The 23,450-nt window shown below is 39.9% G+C and overlaps 1 protein-coding gene across 3 annotated transcripts in view; it reads left to right on the top strand.

Annotated features, from left to right (window-relative positions):
• grm5b (glutamate receptor, metabotropic 5b) overlaps nucleotides 1-20,578 on the top strand; it is a 67,426-nt gene extending 46,848 nt beyond the window's left edge. For all 3 annotated transcript variants that reach the window (XM_016677400.1, XM_007564103.2, XM_016677401.1), the window contains exons 7-18: nucleotides 3,703-3,938; nucleotides 5,504-5,625; nucleotides 7,309-7,433; nucleotides 7,538-7,706; nucleotides 8,239-8,365; nucleotides 11,544-11,661; nucleotides 11,830-12,016; nucleotides 12,152-12,310; nucleotides 12,438-12,563; nucleotides 13,954-14,136; nucleotides 14,799-14,965; nucleotides 16,677-20,578. In XM_016677400.1, coding sequence (XP_016532886.1) covers nucleotides 3,703-3,938; nucleotides 5,504-5,625; nucleotides 7,309-7,433; nucleotides 7,538-7,706; nucleotides 8,239-8,365; nucleotides 11,544-11,661; nucleotides 11,830-12,016; nucleotides 12,152-12,310; nucleotides 12,438-12,563; nucleotides 13,954-14,136; nucleotides 14,799-14,965; nucleotides 16,677-17,754 — 2,797 coding nt within the window. In that variant the 3' untranslated portion in view covers nucleotides 17,755-20,578. The remainder of the gene's footprint in view (nucleotides 1-3,702; nucleotides 3,939-5,503; nucleotides 5,626-7,308; nucleotides 7,434-7,537; nucleotides 7,707-8,238; nucleotides 8,366-11,543; nucleotides 11,662-11,829; nucleotides 12,017-12,151; nucleotides 12,311-12,437; nucleotides 12,564-13,953; nucleotides 14,137-14,798; nucleotides 14,966-16,676) is intronic.
• The last annotated feature ends 2,872 nt before the right edge of the window (nucleotides 20,579-23,450 follow it).

The following is a 23,450-nucleotide window of genomic DNA, read 5'->3' as shown; positions in this document are numbered from 1 at the left end:
TGTGTGTGTGTGTGTGTGTGTGTGGGGGGTGTGTGCGCGTGTGCGTGTGTGTGTGGGTGTGTGTGTGTGCATACACTTACGATCCAGTGTGCCTCTAATGAGACACAAAGTACAGACAGCGTGGGTGGGTGGGTGGGTGTGTGGATGGGTGTATGTATGTGCATACACTTACGATCCAGTGTGCCTCTAATGAGACACAAAGTACAGACAGCAGGTTGAGCGTGGGCTGGAATACCATGACAACGGCCTTGGGCTTCCAGACATGTGGAAAGAGACTGGAAGAGAGAAATAGACAGAATGTCATTTATAACACTTATTTTGATCCAGAATAGAAAGCGATTGATCCGTCTACTGCCTGATGAAATAATAGGTAAACAACTGCGGCCATTTTTTTCGTTCGCACACTCAGCTTATCCTCATATACAGTACTTCTGTAAGCGCATCCTGGAGGCCTACGTTAAAACCCTCCTCTTTCTGCAACATCACCCACACAGCTGCACATCTGAAGTGTTAATCTTTAATCTGTAAGAACCCATTTGTCTGTGTATTTGGCTTTAAATTCAGCATGTGTATTTCACAGAACATTCTACAGGCTGTGCAGCAAAAAGTGTTTCACTGGTAAAATTCTGGTTGTATTTTTGATATTTTTGTCCTTGAGGAAAGTAATTTAATTGTTGTGAACTCAACACCATTCAAATTATAATTCACACTGAAGAGTGATATTTACATTCTTTACAGATTAAAGTATTTTTACCCTTATGTTTTTGTGAAACCCTTTTTGCTGTTTTGATGGTAACTGAGTACATCAGCTTTCTGTGCTGTGGTTTTCTGCAGATTGTGTGATTGTAATGTCATAAGGCTGGCCCTCATGCACCTGTACACATTTCAACGTGACGTAAATCTGATATAGGCATTTTTGAACTGACAGATATCTTCAGCAACAACAGATTGAATTAGCTTCCCTACTCTATTGTATTTATTTGTATGTACAGTATCCTGTTTTTTTTTTTTTGTTTTTCTTCTTCCTGGAATGATAAAACCTTGATAAAGAGATGATTGGTGACTGAATGTTTATCTTGGGGTTGTTGATATGTCCCATAAAAATAGGTTTCAGTTTTATGTGTTTTCTTCCCAGGACTTGCAACCATTTGCTAACCGTTTAGCACATCTTTCCATCCCATTTTATCCCAGGATGCTTTTATTACCATGTGAACGGATGAAATGAAATCAGTTTACAAATCCTTTGCTCACCTAACTACTTTAGTGTGTGGAATAGCCTCAGGTGTTTAGCATTTAGTCACAAGTGTTGAAATTGACACCAGTACACAGAGGCCAGCTTAGGTAGTATAATCATTATCAATAAAGTGGATAGGCTGAGGGTTTTTTTTGGCAGAAAAGCATGTGCAGACCCTTGGGAGCCACTTTATCCCTACACCTGATTCCAACTCTTACTGAAAAAAAAATAAAAATAAAAAAAATACTCAGCTGCTTTATTCAGGGTAGTTCTGATTGGCTTCTACTGTCCCAGTATTTTAGTTGTGTCATGCTCTCACTGTACAGGACTAGTAAAGTTCAAATGTTGGCAAAGAAATGCTGATGGGAGAAACTCTGAGATGTATGAAACATGACACTAACTTCAGATTTCTTCCTCTAATACCTCTACATTATCATTGAAATGTGCATATTGTGTTACTAGTAAGATTCACTATGATTTAAAGCCAGTTTGTCTTAACATTCAAGAAACCTATCATCACTCTGCATAGAGATACAGTAAAAATGGTAACATAATTTTTGCTTTTCCTTTAAAAGGCCAGCATTTCCATGCACAGAGTGCCATTTTATAGCAAAATTGAGAAAATATGTTTCGTTCAGTTGTTTTAAATATGCTGTACACATCAAATATGACTTAAAAGAACTTTGACTTTGTAATTTGAAGCCTTCAAATTGGCCTCTGTCACTTTAAGAAGAGGCTGATATTTCTGACACTCGCCCTTCAGCACATCATCACAACAGTGCTCCTCCGTTATGCCATTTACAACTGTTCATAGGAGCATTGGATTGAGGATTATTTCGATAAGAAGTCATGCAGTTCCACCAGGTGTTTGCTCATTTCTGCTGCCGCTAGTCTGGAGGAGCTGAATGGGGTCGGTGCAGGGGAGGGGTGCTCAGTGATGCAGAAGCTCAGCTGGGGACTGCAGCTTCTAGGAGGAGTTTCATGGAAATATCTTTTTGAGACCAAGTGCTTAGGCACCTCTGAATGGCTTGCACGGGAGATACAAGGATTTCTCAAACATGCATGGAAAGAGCAACTCTCCAGGTATGTTTTTTGATGGGGGAATAATCAAAAAAGTCAATCCAACACAACATGCCCCCATTAATTGGTTTAAAAGAACTAATTTTCATTGAAAGCTTAAAAAAAACTAAATGAATTTCATTGACAAGATTGTAGTCTCTTATTAATTGCTTTGACCTTTTGCACCATACAGATATGAGGCTAAACATTTACTCATGTCGGATAGATTTATGGTAATTGAAAAATTATATGCGATTTCTGACCACAGCTCAGTGACAGAGGGTGACAGTAACTGTGAGAAAAAGAAAGTAAAAATCGACAGAGGTGAACTTTGAGGTAGGCAGAGCAGGGGAAGCAGTTCACTTCCACACTGGATCTCCAGTCTGACTGAGGGTGCAGGGACTGCTGTAGGAGAAAATTAGTTCTGTACTCTGGAGGCTCTGAGACAGAGAGAGAAAAGAAACGCTGGTAGAAAATAAACAAAAAATAATGCTGAAAGAAACTAATTTTCACTGTAAGAACTGAGGATCATTGTTTTGGTTGTGACAGGCTGGCAATGAATTGTGGAAGGAGAAGACATTTGTCATTCAATCCACTTTCCTCCCTTTATCTCTGCCTTTCGCATGCAGACACGTTCACATTGCCATCTGTTCGTTGTAAAGGAGTGGCAAACCCCGGCGTCTCGCCAAAGATGTAAACTATAGCGTCTAAATGTGTTGTGGGGGTGAACTGTGAGGTGCTCACATGCATATAGCTGGCATTTTATCAGCAGCATCAGACGAACCCAGTTTGACCTAGATCATCTCAAGAGTCTGGCGGTGCATGTGTGTGGGTGTGTATGTGCCTCGTGGTTTTAACCCGTTTGTAAGTGATCCGTTGAATTTTGGACATGGCCCATCATGATGTAATCTCTTCCTCCTACAAGTCTTCTGATTCTCTAGTGGCGGCTCTATTTTTGTTTCCTTTCACTCTATGTCTGGTTATGTTTCTTGGTCTTTGTGATGCTGTCTTATTTCCTCTAACAAACCTCTATGATGTGCACGGAACCGTTGGATTTTGTTGAGATGAAAAATTAATCACACATAGGTGGGCTCTCTTTACCTAGGTGACCTCTGAAGACAATTGGTTTCTGCAATGGATAGGGTTAATAGAGTAAAGGCGGATGAATACAAATGCACTTTGCACTTTCGAAATTTTTATTTGTAAACAATTTGGAAATAATCCATCCTTTTCGCTCCTGTTCCCATGTAAAATATTTAGATGTAGCATTAAAAATGTGAAGTTCAAATAATTTGAATACCTTTATAAGGCATTGTAAGTTTATATCCTCAACTGCATTCTGGTTGCCCCCATTTGAATGCTTAGACTTATTAACATTGCCACTTTTCTCTCCTTTCCTTTCGTCGCAGCGACGGATGGGCAGACAGGTACGACGTGACAGAAGGCTACTCCGAGGAGGCAGCCGGGGGTATTACCATCAAGCTGCAGTCGGCGGACGTGAAATGGTTTGATGATTACTACCTTAAGCTCCGTCCTGAAAACAACCACAGGAATCCTTGGTTTCCGGAGTTCTGGCAGCATCGGTTTCACTGCAGACTTAAAGGTCATCCACAGGAGAGCAACAAGTACAACCGCACCTGTGAGAGTAAGTGGAGACACAAATAAAATACCAAAACAGAGGGCACTTGAATGTTTCAGGCCATCAAAGAAATTCTGATTTCAGAATATTGCTCGGCGTATAGGGAGAGCTAATGCTTTAAGCCACTGAGCATCGGTGATACAGCAGGGTAGTTTTGACACACTGATTGCTACCTTGTCAGATGAATTAAAGTCAGAGCCACCTTTGATCATTGTGAAGGTCATCTATTTGCTCTTTACATATCCTCAGTGTCCACCTGCACGCCAGGTGGATCATATATTCATTTATCATCTGCTCCTACACTGGGTGTAGGATTGTAATTTTGATTCTGTTAATAAAACATTCCAAACCACATCTTTTGCTTTTTGAATCAGTAATTGGTCCCTAAACTGAAACACTGATACTATCCTTGGCATCATCAGCTGCCACAAAGTGCTTGTGATAACTGGCTATGAGCCTTTTATATTTCTGTGGAGATTTTTGACCCACTCTTCTCTGCAGAATAGTTTTAATTTCACTGGTGTTGGATGTTTTTTTGGAGCAGCTTGTTTAAGGCCGTGCCACCACGATCTAAGTGGAGAGGAGTGTAAAGTCACCCATCGAAGGTCAGACCTTCTTCTGTTTTTTTTTTTTTTTTTGTATAGAGCAGAATTTATTATAAATTACTAGACCACGTAAATGTGCTTAAGTGTAATAATCATCGTTGATGCCAGATATGAAATAATTTGAGGAAATGTCAAGATACGTTTTTGGCAAATGTGTGAGCTAGTAGTTTTCACCAGGTGGAGCAGGTCCACCCCTGTTCCACAGGTTCTCCAATGGTTCGTATTGATTCACTGTGGAGTCTCAAAGCCTTCGATATGGTTTTGTAACTATTTCTAGTCCATTCCTAATAGATGTCAGTGACTTTGCTTCTCTTCAGTTTTTTAGCGAATGGTGTGTTGCTTGTTAAGACCTTTTATCCTACTTTATGTTGTCAGAAATGCTCTATTTAAGTGATTTATTGATTCTTCAGGTTGGGTCATACTCGGGCGTAAGAGATGTCTCAAGAGAAATGAAACTTTGTTATTAAGTACTGTTAATATGAGTCAATTTCACCCAGGGGGAACAATTACTTTCATGCAGATTGGGCTGTATAACTTTTATCCATAAAATATGAATTGGTGAAAACTCAGGTTATCTTTAGGGGCAGCTTTTTGACAAACAGCTACAAAGAGACCACATGACCTTTAGGTTCATCTTGAGAATGAACCCTCCATTTATTTTCATATTTTGATTCAATGCCATCCCCTTCTCTCTCTGTTTCATTCACTTCATTCATAGGCTAAACAGTACTCCAGAGCTGCATCAAAGGGAGTCATTTCTTATTTGTCCTAATGAAATGGGACGGGAATTACAAAAGAACACAGACAGACGCAGAAATACAATGTGGAGGTGGGGAGTGACTGATGAGGAAGAGGAGAAAGGGCCCTTTGATGTTAGAAAAAAATTATTTAGGACTGACAGTCGTCCTGTGCAATGGTCAGTCCTCCTCCGCTTTAACTATCTATTTTTCTGTGCACCTTTTACAGGAAGGGATTCCCTGCAGACTCATTACGCACAGGACACCAAGATGGGATTTGTCATTAATGCTATTTACTCAATGGCATTCGGGCTGCATAACATGCAACGTTCTCTATGCCCAGGCTATCAGGTAGGTCCAGTCGAAAAAGAAATACATGAGGGACCAGGGCAAGCAGTACAGAAAAGCTGAGTGAGTAGATAATTGTGTTTCACTGTCTAAGCTCTTTCTCAAATTCCAATTTGGCTACATTTAGTTCATGCAGAGAGTCCAGCAGTGTCTCCTTTGCCTCTCTACCTTGCATTGTTGCACAAAGTGGACTCATCAGTCATGACCTGAGCAGACCGTGCAAAAATCTCTCTGGAGACTGCTCCCATGTTTCAGCAGACTTTACTCCCATTTTTTGACTTTTTTTGTCATGTTGCATGTATGACAAAAAGTCAGAAAGTATCCCAATACAATGAGGAAGAACTTTTCAGATCGTAAACCATGTCTGTGAAGAGTGAAGTGCAACCAGACTAAGCTCCAGGAAGTGGGTGTTCTTCCTGCCAATTTGAGTTTGGCTTTCATTCACCGTACTAATATCATCAGTCTTTTTACATACACAGGCTAAAAATCCCCAATTTCATTAAACTGGATCTTTTCTGTAATCATTCTAAAAATGGCCTTTTATTTGTCCACCACCAGAGTTTGAACCATTTTCCTACTTAGGAGAAGCTTAGAAGTGATGAAGCTTAGAAGTGAAGGTTGTTTCTGTTTTCTTTTCCTTTCCTTGTGATTTAGGTTAGTTGAGCTCCACTTAGAGTTTCCAGTGCTTCGTTTAGTAAATTGCTGTCGACATAGGTTACTTCCTCTGCTCACCTCACTACAATAATGTTTATTAAAGAGCTAAAAGTGCTACTCTCCGCTTTATGGTTGTGGGAGCTGTTGTCACACTCTCTTATATCGCTATTAATTGCATTTCCTAAAAATATAAATTCCTGTAGCATCTATAACCTGCACTTCTCATGCTCAAGATTTAATAGCAGTGTTGTTATAAAATTAAACATGTTACAGTATTAGATGTATAGAATATCAATGGTGGAATGTTGTTTACATGAAGTTAATACATCATTTAAGCATAAAGCAGAAAGGCAGTAGGGTATAAGGAAGCATGTTTACAAGTCTCACAATGTCTTTTTAGAAAATATTTTTTTGCTGGAAAGTTGTGGAAGCGGATTTTTAACAAGTGACCCCTCACTGGCTGTCGATTTCATTTAAACAAACCGGCAGTAAGTCACAGAAAGTCTGGCACAGATAAAATGTTTATCTCCCTCTGCACAAACAGCAAAAGGTCTCCATAGTTAAACTGTTCAACTACAAACACCGTTGTTGATATTTCTTAACTTTAAATAAGTTATAATATGCTTCAATTTTATGGACAGATAGGTGAAGATGCATCATCAAACCAACTACATTTTCAATGAGACATCAATCTGGATGTTATCTTTTGAATGTTTATGAAAAAGCCCACAATTTCATTGAGATCATTGATCCTGGAGATCAATGATCTCTTCTCTGATTTTCTTTTTAAACTAATCAGTTAATGATGCTCTATGAGTAGTTTAACGTATCATGTTTCCTCTTTTTGTAGGCATTATTAAGAAGCCTGGTATGTTCATTTGTCCCTGTTTTTGCCAGTCAGTCTATTAGAATATGTTTATGTTTATATGGAAACCGTCCCATAAAGTTGAATAATTACATACTACCATGGTTATTTTGTGCAATCATTGAATTCGTTTGCATACTTCAGACTAATGGCTAGCATTTCTACAGGGCCTTTGTGATGCTATGCGACCCATAGACGGTGCTACTCTGCTGGACTTCCTGATGAAAACCAACTTCACTGGCGTGTCTGGAGAGGGAATTTTATTTGATGAAAATGGAGACTCACCTGGCAGGTAGGCAAAGTTGCTGGGTGATTTATATCCAGCATAATTTCTATAACCTACCTCTTTGATCTCTCAGTGGGACATTCACTGCACATTTTTATTGCTTTAAATAGGTATGAAATAATGAATTTCAAGAAGATGGGGAGGGACTACTATGACTACATCAATGTTGGCAGTTGGGACAACAGTGGACTGAAGATAGCTGATGATGAAATCTGGTCCAGCAAAGAATCCATCATTAAATCGGTCTGCAGTGAACCCTGTGACAAAGGGCAAATTAAGGTAAGGTGGCATTAAATGCTTTTTTGAAAGATTTAAATGGGACAAAAAATTATAGTAAAAGAAGTGTTCATTTTGCAGGGTTTGCAGTGGTTGCTATACCTCTGGCAATATTAAAAGGCAGACAGAAGTAATTTTCAATGTGCTCCACAAGATTTTACATCTTGGGTCATAAAAGTGATTTTAAAACTGTCTCATGGAATCATGTGCAGACTTCTAAATCTATGATCAACTAGGCAAATGGTTTATAATTCAAGCCTATGGTATAAGTCACTTTTGCCCTTAGCCTATGCTTGCATCCCCTACCTATTCCTATGTGTGATCCTTATTCCCAGATTCCCTCATTCAAAGGAATATGATATTTTCTGCTTGACTTGACACAGGCTCAATTTTACATAAATATACTGAGTCCGCTGCATACGAGCTGCCATGTCAGCAAATACAAACAAGTTTCCTGCCAACTCAATCCATGTATTTAAATGGGGACTTGTTCAGTAGTAAAAAAAAAAAAAAATGCTTATGGTCTCTGTTTCAGGTGATCCGCAAGGGTGAGGTGAGCTGCTGCTGGACGTGCACCCTGTGCAAAGAAAACGAGTTTGTGTTTGATGAATACACCTGTCAAGCCTGTAATCTTGGCTCCTGGCCTAATGATGGCCTCACAGGTCAGCATCTGTATGTTTGTGGTTCTGCATTTGCTCAGTTCTTGAAGATACTATCCATCCATCCGTTGGCTATCCATCCATCGCTTATTCTTGCAGAGTCACAGGGGGGTTGAAACCTGTGTCCAGGGGTCATTAGGCAAGAGGCGGGGATCTTGAAGATACTAAAATGTTGTAACAAAGAAGTCCTTGTTCAATGTGGGTGGTTGCGTGTGGGGGTGCAGAAAAGATTAAGCAATTTAAAGTAGACTTACGCTAAGACGAGAGTCCTCTCATCCAGTGTGTTGTTACAGTAAATTAAAAAGTCCTGCACCAACCGCACATTTGAGACAACCCTTCTTTTTTGACTCACCTCTGCCTCTCTCATCCGCTTTACTTGTCACAGACATTGTCATGAGTGTTTTAATTATTCTGTATTAAAAGAGGCTTTCAATTTTTAATTCAAAAACACTACAGTCCCAGCGAATTTCACTCCACCTTTATTGCGTTGGAAGCACGGGGATATTGTCTTGTTGTGCTCTCAGCTGCTCATTATAATGTTCCTCGCTGAGCTTGATGATTAAAACATGAATCAGGCCCTGCTGAAAATTCAAATGAAGTGTCACTGTCACAAAAAGAAGCATCCTAAAACTCAAATCCTGAACCAATGCTGAGCTGAAAATTGAGAGTAGGAAAGAGAAATATGGCACGTGCCAATTTATTTTATGTCACATTTCTTCCACTCTTGTGGGGTGATGTTGAAAACGGCGGTAGGAGATCGTCCTGTAGACGGTGGGTAAGTCCTTTCTTATTGTCCTCCCTTGACCTTTAATATTCAGCATGGTAGCTGAAGCCTGTAGCTACTCAGATAAGTTGAAAGTAGCCTTATAACTCTATCCAGATTGCTGGGAGGGCTAATGGAGCTATATGCTCCACATCACCAAAAGGTCAAAATGCCTGCTTTTACAGTTAATTGCTCTTACATCCAGGAAGCAACAAGGATGGACTTTTTCAAATAAATGGCTTGACAGTGGTGGAAATGTTATTTTTCCCCATGACTGTAAACAGGGGCACTTCAATCAAACCAACACACGATTTTCTGTGTGTTGGTTTCAGCTCAACACATTTTGATTCTTCAAACTCAGACCAGTAGAAAATAAATCTAAAAGACTCAGAAATCAAAAGGCAGAGCAAAGAGACAAGGTAGAGCAAGGATGAACCGGCAGAGAGAGAGAGGAGATAGAGGTCAGATACATCTGAAACCACGGAGAGGTGGAGAATAGGTTTTGATACAACAGTTGAGGGAGAGAAATAACAATTTAGAAAGATGAAATGAGGGTAAAGTGAAGTGAATGGAGGCTGTGACATAAGAAGAACCCTATACAGGAAAAGGAGTAGAAAAAAGAAGGATTTGCTGAGGGACTTGAGCCTGTCCAATCATGGCTAAGCCTTTTAGACTGATTGAGTTTATATCAAAACTTTTGATTCAATGAACCCCAAACCAGTACAGCTTATGGTCAAATATAGCAGTTCACAATTTCCTGCAACTCTGGCAATCGACATAGCCAAAGGGGGTGTGAGGGCATGTCGCAGGACTTTCAGCCTTGCATTCAGAGCTATATAATTTTTGCCACATATAACATGTTGTCTTCTTCCAGAGTATTTTTGAGACAGAACTTAGATACATTCGTTTTTATGTGTGTGCTTGGGCTGTCTTTTCATACGTTAAAATAAAATTGAAACTTATGCTTATTTACAACTTTGCAGAAGACTGTTACTTGATTATTATTATTTTTTTAATCACTCCCTTGCTTGCAAAACTTCTAATATTCATTACCCGGGTCCAAATTTCTTTATTGATTTTATGAACATTGTTGACCATTTTGAAAACATTGAAGCTAAAACAAAGAAAAAAGAATAATTCAGCCTCTGTAGAAATTGCGTTGTATTTCTAGAAAGAAAAAGCAAGACTAGCTTGAAAGTCAAAGAAAAGAAAGTTGATTTTCTACTCGTGGCCCAAGAAGTACCCAGATAAAGTCCACCAGCATAAAGACGCAATATAATTAGAGCTGTCTCTTTAATTAATGCACATTTATCTCATCACGAATGGAGAAGACAGCGATAGAGAGGAAAAGAATTAGGTAACAAGGTGGGATGGAAGAGGAAGTGGAGAGATAAGGGAGATATTACGGGATATTTAAAGGCCAGAATAATTTATGGAGGAATAAGGAAATAAATGGAGGAAGAGAAATTCATGATAAGTCTTCAGGAGTAAGGAGAAGATTAAGGTTCTATTATTAAGATATATATTGTATGTCACAAAGAGCAGCACCACTCAATTATGTTGTTTACCATTCTTTTTATGCTAATTCAAACTCATAGGAACGTCATATTTATGACACAGTTGCAGTTGTAGAAATATTTGTTATTGAGTCTTTTCTACCTGTTGGTCAGCTGGTCGATCAGTCTTGACTGATTTCTTTTTTTTTTAACACCAAGAACTTTGCTGAATTTCAATCAATCACAGATTTGTTTAAACACAGACGAGCAAGAGAAAGAAAGTTAGGGGACGTGCTTTGCAAACATAAACCATCAGCACATCTAGAGACAAATATATTTACTCATTTATCTTTGCAAAGTAGCTCAAGCTCATTCAGATTGACAGGAGAGCATCTGTGAGCACCGATGTTTAATTCTTGCCACAGGTTATTAATTAGATTTAGGTCTAGAGTTTGGCAGGGTCATTCTCTAGCACATGCAAATGCTTGGATCTAAATCACCTCATCTTAGCTCTGGCTGTATATCACTGGTGTTTGTCCTCCTGGAAGACGAACCTCTTCCCTGGTCTCAAGACTTTGCCAACATCTAACAATTTTTTTTCCAGCATTGCCAAATCACCATCAGTTTAATTATGTTCAGGGTAAGGCAAAGTGGTGGTTTTCTTTCATTATATGTTTTGCATGTAGGTCAAGCAATAGTTTGCACTTGATTTTATTTCAGAGTATTAGATTAGATGGGGCTAACACAAATGACACATAAGATTTAAAAACGTTAGCGATGTACAAATACCGTTGGAAAAGACGAGGGATATTAAGCCAAATGTTAGAACAGAAAAACCTTTGAAATTCTCACATATTCATGCAACAATTTAAAGTTTTCTTCTAATATTCCATCTTCACATGCTTGCACCATTTCTCTCCAGGCTGCGACCCAATCCCTGTGGAGTACCTGCGATGGAGGGATCCAGAACCCATAGCTGCTGTGGTATTTGCTTGCCTCGGACTAATGGCTACCTTCTTTGTCACTGCAGTTTTTATCTAGTAAGAATTTTTCTTAATAAAGAAATATTTCAAACCTAAAGTTGAAAATATGCCACAATTTGTTTTTCCAATTTGTTATTGTCTTTCTTTGTATATTTTAATTGTTGTGGGGTTTTGTTTTAATGTCTCCATCGTCATATCTAATGTTTGTTTGACTGTGTCTGCAAGTTTTCGGGACACCCCCGTTGTGAAGTCCTCCAGCCGGGAGCTGTGCTACATTATACTAGCAGGGATTTGCCTCGGATACCTGTGCACCTTCAGTCTCATTGCAAAGCCCCAAGTGATCCACTGCTACCTCCAGCGACTAGGAATCGGTCTGTCACCTGCCATGAGTTACTCTGCACTTGTTACCAAGGTGAGAAATAGGACGGAGCCACCACTCCTCCCATTGAAATTAAAGCAGTTGTGTAGAAATACTGCAGACAGTTTAAAAATAGCTCCAGTACAGTAAGTGATGTATGTATTAATGATGTTTGGGATCCGACTGCAGACGAACCGCATCGCTCGGATCCTGGCTGGGAGCAAAAAGAAGATCTGTACAAAGAAACCTCGCTTCATGTCAGCCTGCGCCCAGCTCATCATTGCCTTCCTCCTCATACTGCTGCAGTTGGGCATCATTGTGGCTCTTTTCCTCATGGAGCCGCCGAATGTAGGTTGCAGATGTGTGAACTAAGAGCACGGTAACATGATTAAAGAAACAGACCTAGGGATCTTAAGATTTAATGTACGTCCACAGATTTAGCTTAGTCCTGTCTCTGTCCTCTCACTATCTGCAGGTGATCAACGACTACCCTAGCATCCGCCAGGTCAACCTTATTTGCAACACCACTAACCTCGGAGTGGTGGCCCCCCTGGGATACAATGGCCTGCTGATCCTCAGCTGCACCTTTTATGCCTTTAAGGTATGTCTGATGTTTCCTGTCTGTTTCTTTAATGAACAAAAATATCATTGGTACCTATCCTGTTGTGACTATTCATTTGAAGGTATTCAGATGCTTTATTATGCTTGTTTCAAAACTACAGATCAGACAGAGGCGAATAATAAGTTGCACATCGGCAGACTTTGCTCTCACACAACTATTTGTTGACCCAAAATATTTGAGAATAAAATAATATTTTGGTTTATAGATTGACAGGTTACAACAGCCAACAGTCTGAACTAGTGTTGCTAGTGGATACTGTCATATGATGCCATGCTCTTGTAGAAAATAGGACACTGCTTATTGAAAGTCTGTGTTATTGGCACTAAACCGTGTTGTGGAGAAACCGTATAAACAATATATAAACCACAGATGGACACATGTTTAATTATATTTGCATTCTTTCCAGATACATTCTCTCTTTAAGACCAGTATGCAGTAGAAGATGCAGCATTGTTCTGGAATAAATTAACTCCCATTTTCAGGAGTGAGCTGACAAAACGCTTTGAATTTTTAGTGTCACCTGGGAAAAAAAAATCCCTTTTAATGGATATTATTATTATTTTTTTAAGTTTACTTTGATCTTTACTCATATTTCTGTAATGTAGAAAAAATATGGAATGTGTTATCTGGTAGGATATTAATCTAATCTAATTGACATTTTTTTCTGCATAAGTCTGTGAATTTGAATTGGCTTCTCAGTAAGACTTACATTCACATATATTACGTTTATCCCATTAACTGTCACGAGGACACCAGTGTCCTCACGGACCCATTGACTTGCATGTAAGTGACAGTCCAGAGCAGCATGCACATGGTGGGTGGCTGTCAAGGAGACTCTCCACTGTTTGCCAAATCTTCAGTAAAAGACTTTAATCAAAGATTCCCTTCCCAGTCGCCTGTGTTATGATGTTCGTCAGACACAAAAAGTGAACAGAAACGGTGAAGCACTATGAAAGTTTGGTGTGAAAAACTTTATCAACAGCAATGAATGCACTTATTTTTACTGTGCTGTTTATGTGGGCAGAGTTTGATTTTTTTCTGTAAGAAAATAGACACGAACAGAACAACTGAACATATTATCCTGACAAGTGTTTTAGGTTTATTGCCACTTGATTAACCTCTCTCTCCTATAAAGAGTTTTCTAGATGTTCATTAAGTCTTAAAGCCCATTGCTTTTAGTACCAGGGCACTGGGCAAACAGCTTGCATCAATATTCATTCCAGCTCTGTGGCTTGTTGACAAAAGCTAAAAGTGGCTATTACACTTCTGCATTAAAGAAGGCAAAAAAAAAACAAAAAACAACCTGAACATAAATAAACAGTTACAACATTTTTACTGATTCTTGATTTTTTTCTTCTCCTTTTCCAAGACCCGCAATGTCCCAGCTAATTTCAACGAGGCCAAGTACATTGCTTTTACCATGTACACCACCTGCATCATCTGGTTGGCGTTTGTTCCCATCTACTTTGGCTCCAACTATAAAATCATCACCATGTGCTTCAGTGTCAGCCTCAGTGCCACTGTGGCTCTGTGCTGCATGTTTGTACCCAAGGTAAGGTGAAAATGAAAGTAACGTTTTACCGTATGTTTTAATGGACTTTTGGATTAATTGCGTCACCCACAGTTACAGTTACAGACATGTAAATAAAAGCTTTGCAGTTGCATAATAGAGAGGGAGCTCTGTTGTAGATTTCCTGCTTAATCTCTCCAAGTTGTTCAGTCGTGGATTCCTCGGTGAACGGTTTTTGTGTTAACTTGGCCACCATCATTTTCACATCACAAGACCCAATTATGACCCATTTCAGTTTTCTGGTAGATATTAGATATGTATTAAAAACCTTCCTGGTGTTTCAATAAATTTACTGAAATACCAGAGTACAATGTTGTGGCAGAGTAAAATCCCATACTCTGCCAACAACATCACAGGTCTAACCTCAAGTTGCTAACAATCTGCGAGTGTAGCTTTGAATGGTCGCTGTGACAGGAAAGACTCAACAGGTTAGCACTACATTAGCGAAGTTATTACCAACCCTAACAAAATGAAAAGAAAATCTGTTAATTTAATCTAACCTTCTAATTTGTTTTCACTTCGGGAAAGTAAGACTAGAGACTTCTCAGTATTTACGTGAAAATGACAAAGAAACAGCTTTAATCCGAGAAATGGCATCAAACTGAAATAGAGAGTAATGAATGCATTGCTCTGTTCCATTTTAGGTGTACATCATCCTGGCCAAGCCAGAGCGTAACGTGCGCAGTGCCTTTACCACCAGCACCGTGGTCCGGATGCATGTGGGAGATGGGAAGTCATCCTCAGCTGCCAGCCGCTCTTCCAGTCTGGTTAACCTGTTTAAGCGTAGAGGCTCTACTGGGGAGACCCTCAGGTATATCTATGTGTGAGAGTCCGCTTTACACCCCCACCTAGAGCCTTTCTGCCGCGGTACTCGTGAGTTACAGTCCAAGGCGCCATCTCTATAATAGACCCACTTACGAAAGCGTTCCTGCTGTGCGAGAGATTGATTACCTGCATTCACCTGAGTCTGCTTGCCTTTTCTTCTGACCCCATTGTGAACTTTGGAAAATTGCCTCATGGAGGCACGACAAAGAAGGAGCGACGGCATACTGAGAGGGAGAGGAGTGAAGAGGGAATATAAACAGTAAAAAAGATGGATGGTGAAGAAAATGAAGAGCTGGGGTGATGGGAAGAAAGAGAGGACATTATTCCTCTTACTTCGCTCTCTTCAGGCCATCCACAGTGACAGGGAACCGATCAAAGGACTCAAAAAGGAGTGACGCATAACCCCCCGTCTTAGAGAAAAGACTGGGACACGTTTTCATTTGTCAGCAGGTTGCTCCAGCTCACCCTGCTTGGCAAGCAAGATCTCAATCACACCCCTGTAAAAAAATGTCTATGCTCCTCTCTTCCCTCTCTTCCCCTGCACGTCTCTTTTGGTCCTATCGTCCTCTGTGGGTGGTGGTAATTGGCAGGGCTGTCTGTCTCCTCCGAAAAGGGCTGGAAACTGTTGTGTTTGAGATGCTGCCGTTGTCAGAGCAGGCAGAACAGACACGGACGGAAAATAATTTAGCAGACTGGAGGAATAAGAAATGCTTGATCAATGTTTATACCAAATGTTTGAACAGCTGAGAAAAAAAAAGTTGGTTTACCTTCACCAGACGTTAAAGTCAAACTTTGAGCTAAACACTGCAGATGCCACAGCAAATCGATTAATGTCTAGATCAGCATGCAGCGTGTACCTCTATAAGCCCCGTCCTGCATGTTCATTCAAAGGGGATTTGAGTTCTCCCATCTCTGCCCCAGTCATGATGGCGCGGGATTTGATCAGGAGTTCCTTTTTAGATTAATCACACTAATTAACCTGACAAAAAGACAGAGGGGCATCGAAGGACAGATCTCTTGAACTCAGGTGAAACAGGGAGGACTGGAAAAAACAAACAAAAAAAAGGGTCTGGCAAATAAACGTTAAAAGCACATTTAGAAAGGGAGGAAATAAAAATTTCTATAACTGTGTATTATGTCCATGTGCAATATATAGATAAGTTTTTTGATTCAAAGTTCCAAAGAAAATTATTTCTAAAATCCATACAAGTTGCAGGCTATCTTATCATTCCAATTACTGAAACCACCAATAATAGTCCAAAATTAGCATGACATCCATGCCAATCCATGCATGGATTGGCATGGATGTCATGCTAATTTTGGACTTTTATTGGTGGTTTCAGTAATTGGAATGATACTGAATGACGAGTGTATGTGTACCCTCTGACCAACATGCACATCTCTGTAACAGAGGCGAAGCAAAGGCGTTTAAAAAGCAAAACAAGACATGAGATCTTATAAAGAAAAAAATTAAGGCAGAGAAAAGTAGCAAAATTTATCAGCATATAAAGTGAAACTCATTCATGTGGTTGGCACAAAGCTCCCGCTGAATGTTTTATTTATTATCTGTAATTACTTTGCACAATTATTAAATAGGCTTGGAAGGCTAATGAACAGAATATTGAATTTGCTCATCTAGATCCCGGCGCTAAACACTTTTCCCTCTTCCTTTTCTCGGCTTTTGTAATTCTCCACAGCTCCAATGGTAAATCGGTGTCTTGGGCGCAGACAGAGCGCAGCAGTTCTCGAGGCAACCACCTGTGGCAGCGGCTGTCCTTCCACATCAAGAAGAAAGAGAACAACCAGACAGCGGTCATTAAGCCCTTCTCCAAAACCTCTGAGGAGCGGTACTCCGGGGGATCCGACTTGCCTCCGCATGTACCTCTGCCCTCCCTCTCCTCCATGTCCTCCCTGCCCACTCATCCTGACTGTGGCACAGACAAGACTCTCTACGAGCTCTCAGAAGCCGAGGAGCACTACTCGATCACCTATCGGCCGCAGACGCCGTCGCCGATCAGCACCGTCAGCCAGAGGATAGGAGCCAGTTTGGGGGAGGAGTCCCAAGTGGCCTGCATTTCTAAGTACTCCAGCAGCGTCTGCAGCGGCGGCAGCAGCAGCAGCTGCGGGCCTCCGAGCAGCGGCTCCGTTGCCGCGGGGAGCGATGGGCGTCTGGTTGCCATGGACAACCGTCCACCGCCACGCCAGAATTCGCTGATGGATCAGATCAGCTGCGTGGTGAACCGCTTCACCGCCAACATTACGGAGCTCAATAGCATGATGCTCTCCGCCTCGCCGACGCACACGCACAAACACACTCCCCCCGCCGCTCACCCCCCCGATCCCTACCTGCTGCCCCGGGAGATCCCGATGCCCCCAACCCTCACCACCTATGCTGACGTCCAGCCCCTTCCCCACATGGAACCCAGTCTGGGCAACCGGGGTGGCTGTCCAGTTCACTCCATCCCTCGCTCGCCCTACCCCCTTCAGCCTCCTCCTCATCCCCACACGTCCCCGTCACTCTCCCCCATAAGAGGAAGCCTAGTCGCCTGCATCCCCGACTCCCCGCTCAGGAGGGTTGAGCTGGAAGAGGAGCTCATCGCTCTCACTCCTCCTTCGCCCTTCCGTGACTCTTTGGGATCCAGCAGTGGCTCCCAGATCTCAGAGACTGGTTTGTTTGTCCCTCCTGTCCCCAACCACCCACCCCCTTCTCCTCCCTCACCTAGGTACACCAGACTGACTCTCAGAAACTACAGTCAGAGTTCCTCCTCACTGTGAGGGAGAGGTGATGATCCGGAAAACGTAGATCAAAACAGGACGGACAGACTGGAATCCATTCACCACCGTTTGGAGTCAAAACCCGAGGAGACGTCGTCGTGGAGGGCTGGTTGGTGAAGACACCAAGCTGTGTTTGTGTTTACATGTTTACAGTGAGATGCGTGTACTAGAGGCCGGCAGGGCGTCGTATCTTCTCTCCGTCTTTATTGGGTGAGAATTGAAAACGGCCGCTCTGACTCGGAGGTGTTTCAGTAACAGCAGAAATTCTTTCTGGAGGTTCTCTGTCATTTAGATTGGGCTAGTGGCCTTACGGTAACTCGGCTGACAACTAATTACAGATTCTCTGTGTGCTCGCTTCGGTGGGCCTGAGTGTGTTTTTGCTGTATCTCAGAGAAGGAGAGGTGACGGGAGTATGGCAGCAGAGAGTGCCTGTAAGAACTACAAAGGGCACATACCGAAATATATTTGCTAACACAAATCACAAAAGTGTGAGCACACGATTATAAATAAAGTGTGTGAGGAATAGCGGTGGATTTATAGGACACATACATTTTGTCTTCAGTGATAAAATCCAGTTAGTGTCTAATTAAAGTGCATTGTGTGAACAGTGTTAACATTGTAAAACGGTGTTAATCTAGAACATTTTGTTACAAAAGCTTAGTTCATTTTGTTCAGCTTTCATCACATCAGTGTGTTTTCATATTTTCTACTCTTCTAGTAAGTCTGAATGTATATTTTCTACATTATTCCTGAGGCAGTTGGGACCAAATCTTTTTGTAGCTACGCCTGTAACTTGAGACAGGGAGAACGAAGTCGGGGTGGGTGGGTGGCGAGACCAGGCCTCGTTCTTACTGTGAACATTTTCAGTATTTAGCTCTCACTCAGGTGGATCATTGGGAAGGATCTGTCCTCGAAGCTTTTCCGCTAATACGCGTCGTTCAGAAATACACTTTGAAAGGCTTAGCTGGATTCCAGTCATGACATTTTCCAGATACAATATGTCAGCAGGTGTCAGTAACCTGTTTCATCTGAAACAGTGCTTTAAATGGAATTAGAATAAAAGTCATTAACATTTGCAGAGGAGCACAAATTGACAGATTCAAGCTGGCGGTTTCAGTCTCGTAAAAAGTAATTTGTTGAACAACCTTTGTCATTTTAAAAGACAAATTAAAGTTATGCATTTTTTCCACTTATCCACTGAAATGATGTCATTTATCACAAGTTCAATAAAAAGCAGTAAGGGCAAATGTTCACAATCAAGAGTAAAAACACTGACATGAATATCGTCTGAAACCATGATATGCATTTCCTTATTTGGGGGGAGAAACTGCTATCTTGCTGAGAGTGAGGCAGAGTCGAGGCTAGGGTGGTGGATGCTGAAGTTGCAATTTGGAAATTTCCCGGGATTTTGCTCATTGGTTCGGCTCTAACTGTTACTAATGGATATTTGACAACACAATGACAGATTTTTCTTCTTTGGGAAAATGGTTTTTGTTTTTTCCCCAGTTGGGGATTCAAACCAACCAAAAAGGAAAAACTTTTGACTCCAAGTAGTTTGCACGTTGTGAGTTTTCGAAGCCAAGTTCAGTCTGTGATTGGTAACAATTGCAACACCGGGCAACCCTCGGTAAATACTTATTTTTTTGTCCATCAGAGTTTCATCAGTGTTAAAAGAAACTTATTGTTCAGTAGCTTTTTATTAATTATTAGCATAACAGTATGTGATATTACTGTGAAATCACTTGAATAAACCAGAACTAAAAGAATAATTAGACGACGAAAAACATTCACGTTATTACTTTAAACCACAGTTTTTTTTGTTCCAGCTTTTCATCATACCAGCCCATTCCTAATCATATACCAATAAGAAATTTAGACGTTTTGTTTTCAGTCTTGTGACGACCCCTCCAGTCATCACACAGTATTCTGTGTGCATCAGCTGCTCTTCTCTCTCTCTCGCTCTCTCTTTGTCGGGTAACCTCTTCAGATGTTAAGTGGAACATAAATGAATAGGTTGTAGTTGTAATCCCTTTGACTTACGGCTTAAATTGTGTTTCAGTTGGTTGTGTCTAAAGAATATGTGGGTTTCTTTGTGAATTAATTGAATTTGCCGACAAAGATAACGTTGAAAATAATAGTCCCAGTTTGCTTATGAAGTGTTTCAAAATAAAAGTTCTCTTCTTTTAGCATTTTTCAGCAGACAGTGAGTACCCCTCTACATGAGGACATTTTCAGGACGCTTATATTGAGGGAACATAAATCACAGTTGTGTAATTATGATCCGCTCACTCTCAGCGAAAAAGCAAATCTCTTCTCCTACATTCAGATTTTATTGTCAGTTGCTTTCAGCTCAGGCCTGGTCCTGTGTCATACATCCTGGAGAGTTAACTCTCTCATAATCGGACAAGATTTTTGTAGATGTCTGAGCAAACTGGCTTTGTAGAGAACTGGGGGATGCCTTTAAAGCGAATGTATTTACATGTGCCAACGCTTGCTTTCTGGGTTGCAGCAGGAGAGACGTGCAGATGAATGCGTTCCACACAAGCCCTCTGAGAGACGAGGCCTTTGCTTGAGTCAGCGTCAAAAAAAACAAAAAAAACAACAAAAAAAAACAATACCAAACATCCAATGGTTCAGATGCACAATACATGCATTTTTACCTTTAGTTCGGTTAACTAAAGCAGTATGTACGACTCGATTTAAAAGAAATTTCAAAGCAATTATCAAAACGACAAAAAAAAAACAAGCGCTTCAAAGTGTTTCCTGTGACATATTGTCCACCACCGTGTCCATGTATTTTCTGCACCGTGTGCATTTGTCTGCTGTGAGGGAGAAGCTGTCTGATGTTTGCTTAACATTTGCGCTCCACTGTAGCCGGCGAGAACAAACTCAGACAAAGCGATCTTGTAAATAACAAGGGCATGCAAAGACAGACCTGTTTTGTTTAAACGAATTGAATCGAGATGAAAGACAATTTATTTACATATCAACAAATGTTAGAAAAAAAAAGAGAGAAAAAAAATCTGATGTTTTTAAGCTGTTATAACATACAGTACAAATATGTGTTACGACTAGAGAAACTGTGTTCCTACGCTGAATGTGTGAGTGACAAATCCTATTCAAACGTCTTGTAATTGAACAATATTATGATACTTGCTATTAATATGATTATTGTGCCAAAGGGGTAAGAGGTGTCTAGTTTACTAGATTGTGGGTTAAAATATGTGGTTTCTTAAAAAAAAAGAAGAAAAAAAATTATGTAAATTGTTTCTATTGTTTTGGATACATTTTAGATAAATATTTCATATTTTTCAGTGTAGAAGCAATATTATCAATATGTATACAAGGTCCACATCTGAGGTTTTATAAATCATCCAGAATTGCCACTCTTATTACAAGCCCTCTTTAAGGATGTAAGGATGGTGGATTGATATAGCTTGAAACTTTGCTTTGCTTTGTATTTAATCTGTATTTGTTGAAATTCATTGTTATCTTCATGCTCTTGCTTTATACCTTAGTCACATTTTTACTGTTCATTTCTGGCTGTAATCATATTTAATTGATTGAATAGTATGTACAATTATGTCATACTGTTAATTAGGACAAATTAATGAAACTAATTGGTCCAAGAGGGGGGAGGTGACAGGCTGATAAACACAAGGTTATATGATATTGATTAGAGAACACATAAAACAAGGAACGACATGTGACAAAAACCATCATGTAGGGTTGGTTTTGAAAACTACGGATGTTTTAGAAAAGTATTTGTCTTTCCATTCATTTTCTCATGTTCTGTTTTCTAAGAATTTTGTATTTTTTTTTTTTTTTTCGTTTATTAAAGGAGTGCGCACATATTCAAAGTGGCAGGTTGCATGCCGATTAGGTGGAACAGCTGCAAAGTCGACTGGTACTTTTTAATGGTTCTGTCTGGGTGTGAAACATAGAAATCTAAAAATATTTGTCAATGGAAAAACATTTTTTTAAATTAAGTTTTGTAAAGTGCAATTTAATTACTGACTATTTCTTATCAGTGACATATTTTGTATAAAGGTGACAGAGGTTAGCTTAGCCCTTATTCATGAGTTGAGTTTGATGTTACTCTAATTACAAATTCACAAAATCAGTTCCTTTTTTTTTCTTGAAGAGGACTTTAACCTTGTAATATATTTTTTTTACATTTCACATTATTTTTAAAGCATGCAGGCAATGCAAGCATATTGCTATCCAACCAATAGCTGTAACTTTAAAGTGAAGGATCTTACTCAGATGTGAAAAATTGCTCTTAAGAAATATGAAAATACAAATCTGCAGATATAAATTGTGTAGGAATCCTGCACCTGCATTGATGTTGAACTGATCTGGAGAAAGTGGTTTGTTTGCTGCTGTCACTGTTGGTGCTCAGATTAGGTTCAGAGACAAACAAAAAGCTTACTGCAGCACTTCACTGTGTGTAGGAGCCTCCTGGGTGAAGCGCTGCAGCCTCTGCAGAAAGCTACGATTTATCTCACTCTCTGACAACTTGGTTTAATTTATTGTCTCTTTAACACAAATAGCTTAAAATGGTAATTATCAAACAAATTCCAAAACTAAATAGAACACAATGTATAACACGGTGGTGTTAAAAGCCTACAAATGTTGTATTTACAGAATTAATGTAGCATTTCGACTAAATCACTTTGTTTGGGAAAGAAAATCATTCATTTCTTTATCAAAATGAGATTTGGCCACGAGTCTAAACTGGTTTTATTTTTATTTTTGTTTTTCCTCTCAAAATGCTGTTGGCTAACTCACTTTCATAAATACACTCTAATAAATTGAACACGTAATCCCTGTGCTTTAACATTTCTTTAATCCAGACATGCTCGTCTGTTTAGTTGGTGAAAAAAATACAGATTCAGATATTTTAAATCCCTTGACTGAACATTTAAAACCATTTCAGTGGTTATCAAAACGCCCTTCCTGTCTCACTCTGAAAAAGTCAGCTGATGCTGATGCCATGCCCTTCGCCTCCCCCCAGCATTATTTCAACAAGCTTTGGGCTTTTAGGCTTATTTGATGATATGCTGATGACAGAGGCTTTTGTTTGTCACGAAGAGAGAATCTTGTTGAATTGCAGTTGCCTAAAACATAAAACCTTTTGCAAGGTCTGACACTGGTGCACTTAAAGATCATGATTCCTCTACATAGGATAAGCATAAACCAACTTTCACAAAGATCAGTGATGGGATTCGTAGTTTTAAAGTGCTTTTGGTCAGTTGTTCATCATGCGTATCAAGTCCGTTTTCTTTTCTCGTTATAAATCATTTTAAAAGATGACCTTTGAAAAGCCAGCATAATATTATGGAAATAGTTGCACTGAAAGAATTGAGCTTGTATTTATGTTTTCAATGTAGGAATCCAAAGTTTATGTCTAGGTTAAAGTTAGATGATTGCATTTTGAATACAGCCAGGATTCTTTTGAATAAAAATATTTTCTAAAGTAAATTGTTGACTGCTTAGAAAAGAAAAAGGAAATTTTTACTTTCCTTTAGGGCACCAGGATTAAATCTCACGTGTCCCTAATGCCAAAAAGCACTGAAAGTATTGAATGAAAGTTTAATAACTTTTTTCAAACTGTGCTTCAGAGACTCAGTGTGAAGTGTAAAATAGTCCAGTTCAGGTTTGACCCCCCGACACGCCTGGATTTGAGGACTCCT

Source organism: Poecilia formosa, unplaced genomic scaffold, assembly GCF_000485575.1.
Source record: "Poecilia formosa unplaced genomic scaffold, Poecilia_formosa-5.1.2 Scaffold155, whole genome shotgun sequence".
In the NCBI taxonomy this organism is placed as follows: domain Eukaryota; kingdom Metazoa; phylum Chordata; class Actinopteri; order Cyprinodontiformes; family Poeciliidae; genus Poecilia; species Poecilia formosa.
The sequence above is the reverse complement of the archived record's forward strand: the minus strand, read 5'-3'. Positions and strand labels throughout refer to the sequence as shown.